The sequence below is a fragment of the Lactuca serriola genome, chromosome 2 (genome assembly GCF_051521515.1).
Source record: "Lactuca serriola cultivar US96UC23 chromosome 2, Lser_US96UC23_V15, whole genome shotgun sequence".
NCBI classification, from domain to species: domain Eukaryota; kingdom Viridiplantae; phylum Streptophyta; class Magnoliopsida; order Asterales; family Asteraceae; genus Lactuca; species Lactuca serriola.
In genome coordinates, this window is record NC_136409.1 from 102,997,759 (window position 1) to 103,000,593 (window position 2,835).

Genomic DNA, 2,835 nt, shown 5'->3' on the forward strand with positions numbered 1-2,835 from the left:
AAACGGTTTTTGGGATGCTAGCTATTGTTTGACTTTTATGTTGGTTTTTTAGGAGGTTGTACATTCCGTTGAAGGAAACGCATCATTGCTCCAGTACACACATTTAACTTCATCGTGGAAGTGATTTGTTATAATCAGTTCCTAAAACATTTCTTTCGACTAAGCTTTCCCATTTTGTTGTCTTGAGAGGCGGAAATCCAAGCACGCGCGCTAAAGCAGTTTCTTCATTTTCATCCCAAGCCTTGGGTCCCGTTTGAGCTGACTTTGTTTTTTTTTTTTTTTTTCACTTTTTTCTTTGGAAGTCATCGGTGCTCCTTGAATTGTGTGTCAGATATTTCATTGGGAGATTCCGGTTGGGGTTGTGGAGATTGTTAGGTTTAAAATTTTGGTTGTTGAAATCAGAATTGTGGTTTGTAAAAACTAAAAAGTTTGATGGAAATAACTTTGGGTTGGGAAAGGATGTTGGAAAAGGTTTTATTGGGGGATTTAGGAGGCTTGAGCAAGTTCATGAAGCCACTTATGGAGATAGATTTCGATTTGGTGGAGTGTTTGGATTTTGTTCCATGATGGAAGAGTAAGAAAATAGAATTGGAATGAATTCTAGTTTTTGTAGGAGATAAAGAAAATTTTTGTAGTAGATAAAGAAAATAATGTAATAAAATCTTAATTTACTGTTTAACTATTACCGATACGACATATGTATGAACGGATATAGTGTCTTGTGATCGAGGGACCCTCATATTTTTCCTTCCATTTGCCAAATATTGATGCCACTTACCCAAATATTATTCAAACATCATTTATACAGACAATATTTCATTCAAACGGTTGTAGAGATACATGTAGGAGATACAGTGTATTGTGATTAAGGGGCTTACTCAATATGAGAAAATACCTAAAGTTCATAATTTACTTGATACAGCCAAATACTTGGTATGTCGCCCTTGTGCAATTATTTTTCCAGTTTTCTTCTTCCTAAATTCTACACTTACAACAGCAACAGCCTTCCCCACTCGCAATGCTTTCGCCTCTATCTCAATCTCATCCTGTAACAAAAACATGAAATCTTTTTATCATTTGATTAAATGTACATTGCAATACTCAAAGGCTTCAAGTCCATTAAGTCAAAAATAACAAGAAAGATAGTTTACATTTGCTCTTGGCTATAGAAAGCCAAAAAGTGTTTACAAGATTTGTAAATTATGATTGAGAACAAGGGATAGAAATATACTTTTGGAAGTTGAAGTTTGTATATAATATATATTTTGCAATCCATGATTCTTCCCTAAATCCTAATACAACAAGGATTCAAGATCCTTGAGACTATCTTCCATGGGCCAAGATCAATTTTTTTCCACAGATATGTTATCATTCTATGATAAAACCATATATAAAGAGGATTGCAATCAACATCATAGAAAGTGGAATTAGGATGATATGTTCATAGTAATGAATTACGAACAGATGAAAGAGATGCGTACACCAACAAAAGCAGCATCCAAGTATGAAACATTGATCTCTACTGAAACTCCGGTGGTCGTTACACTGTCCATTGTCATGATTACAGACGAACCCACCACATCCACTAGCGCAGCCGTAGCTCCACCGTGCAAGGAATTACCTACGTTCTTCAATCCATGATTTCGAAAAAGAAAATTGGTTACTGAATCTTCAATTTCACTGAAAACAAAGCAACTAAAGGGTGTCTGATTTTCCCCAAAGTAATTTCTTAGGGTTACAAAGATCGTTCATTTTGTTGAATCGATGGAGTGAAAGATGCCCTAACTAACCAGTAAACGAGGAGGAACTTTCATGGAGCAAAGGACGCGACCACGTTCTATGAGATCTACTTTAAGGCCTGACATAATCATGGGCTCGAAGAACCTGAAAGGCATGGAATCAATATCCTTGGATGATACACCGGAGCTGCTTTTCTCCAAGAAACTCTTCACCGATTCAAAATCCATCGTTGTGTGTTTGGATTTGATACTTTCTTCTTCTTCAGGGTTGAGCTGCTTTGCATACCATAAAACCCACCCCGAACTCGTTAGTTTTAAACACAGAGAGCAGTGGGCTAGATAGGTTATCTTCTAACGTGCGCGAAAGACTTCGTTGACTAAATAGCTCGCAGGTAGATGTTAGAATAAGACAAAACCTCATTTTTTTTTCTCAAAATCTAAGATATAATTCCTAAATAATTTATATCAATTTTATTTCAAATTTGAAATAAATAGTTTCTATCCATATAAAAATATTTATTTATCCTTTTCAATTTCTTTTCATTTTTATATAGTTAAAATAATTATTAAAAAAATAATAATAATAATTTACCCTACTTGGATTTTGAATCAATGCTCACGACCGAGTTTTAACGATCAATTCATATTGTTGAGTACCAAAGTACAAAAATGATCTTCTAACTTGTGATTTTCTTTAAACTTTTGCATAGGTGGTTCAAGTTAAATATTTTTATGGTTTTGTTCCCTAGTAACAACATACATTTAAAACGGTCCATTTGTATTTGGTGAGCATCAAAGGTCCGGGTCATTTTTTTCTTTCTCTTGTTTGTCAGGTTGTATGTCTAAGTAAAAACATTAGGTCTTTATTGTCTCTTCTTCAACGCGTGCTTAGTAAGAGTTAAAGGTGAACATGGGTTAGTTTTGACTGAAAATCAAACCCAAACTCAAAATTTTGGTTTTCAAATTTTTAAAAACAAACCTAAACTCTTCAGTTTGGTTCATTTGAATAAGCTTAACTCTATTTTTTTAATCAGAAATGTTATATAGAGGATAAGGAAAGAGACGATGTTCATGTGGTTTGTGTTCCATCGTCATT

The 2,835-nt window shown here is 34.3% G+C and overlaps 1 protein-coding gene across 1 annotated transcript; it reads right to left on the reverse strand.

The window, feature by feature from the left end:
• Positions 1 to 785: 785 nt before the first annotated feature.
• LOC145086572 (Thioesterase superfamily protein) lies at positions 786 to 2,091 on the reverse strand. Its single transcript, XM_079024382.1, has 3 exons — positions 1,791 to 2,091; positions 1,482 to 1,628; positions 786 to 1,046 (listed from the first exon to the last, which is right to left on the reverse strand). Exons 1-3 carry the CDS (start codon positions 1,965 to 1,967, stop codon positions 903 to 905), a joined length of 468 nt encoding a protein of 155 aa, XP_078880508.1. The 5' UTR covers positions 1,968 to 2,091; the 3' UTR covers positions 786 to 902.
• Between the last annotated feature and the right edge of the window lie 744 nt (positions 2,092 to 2,835).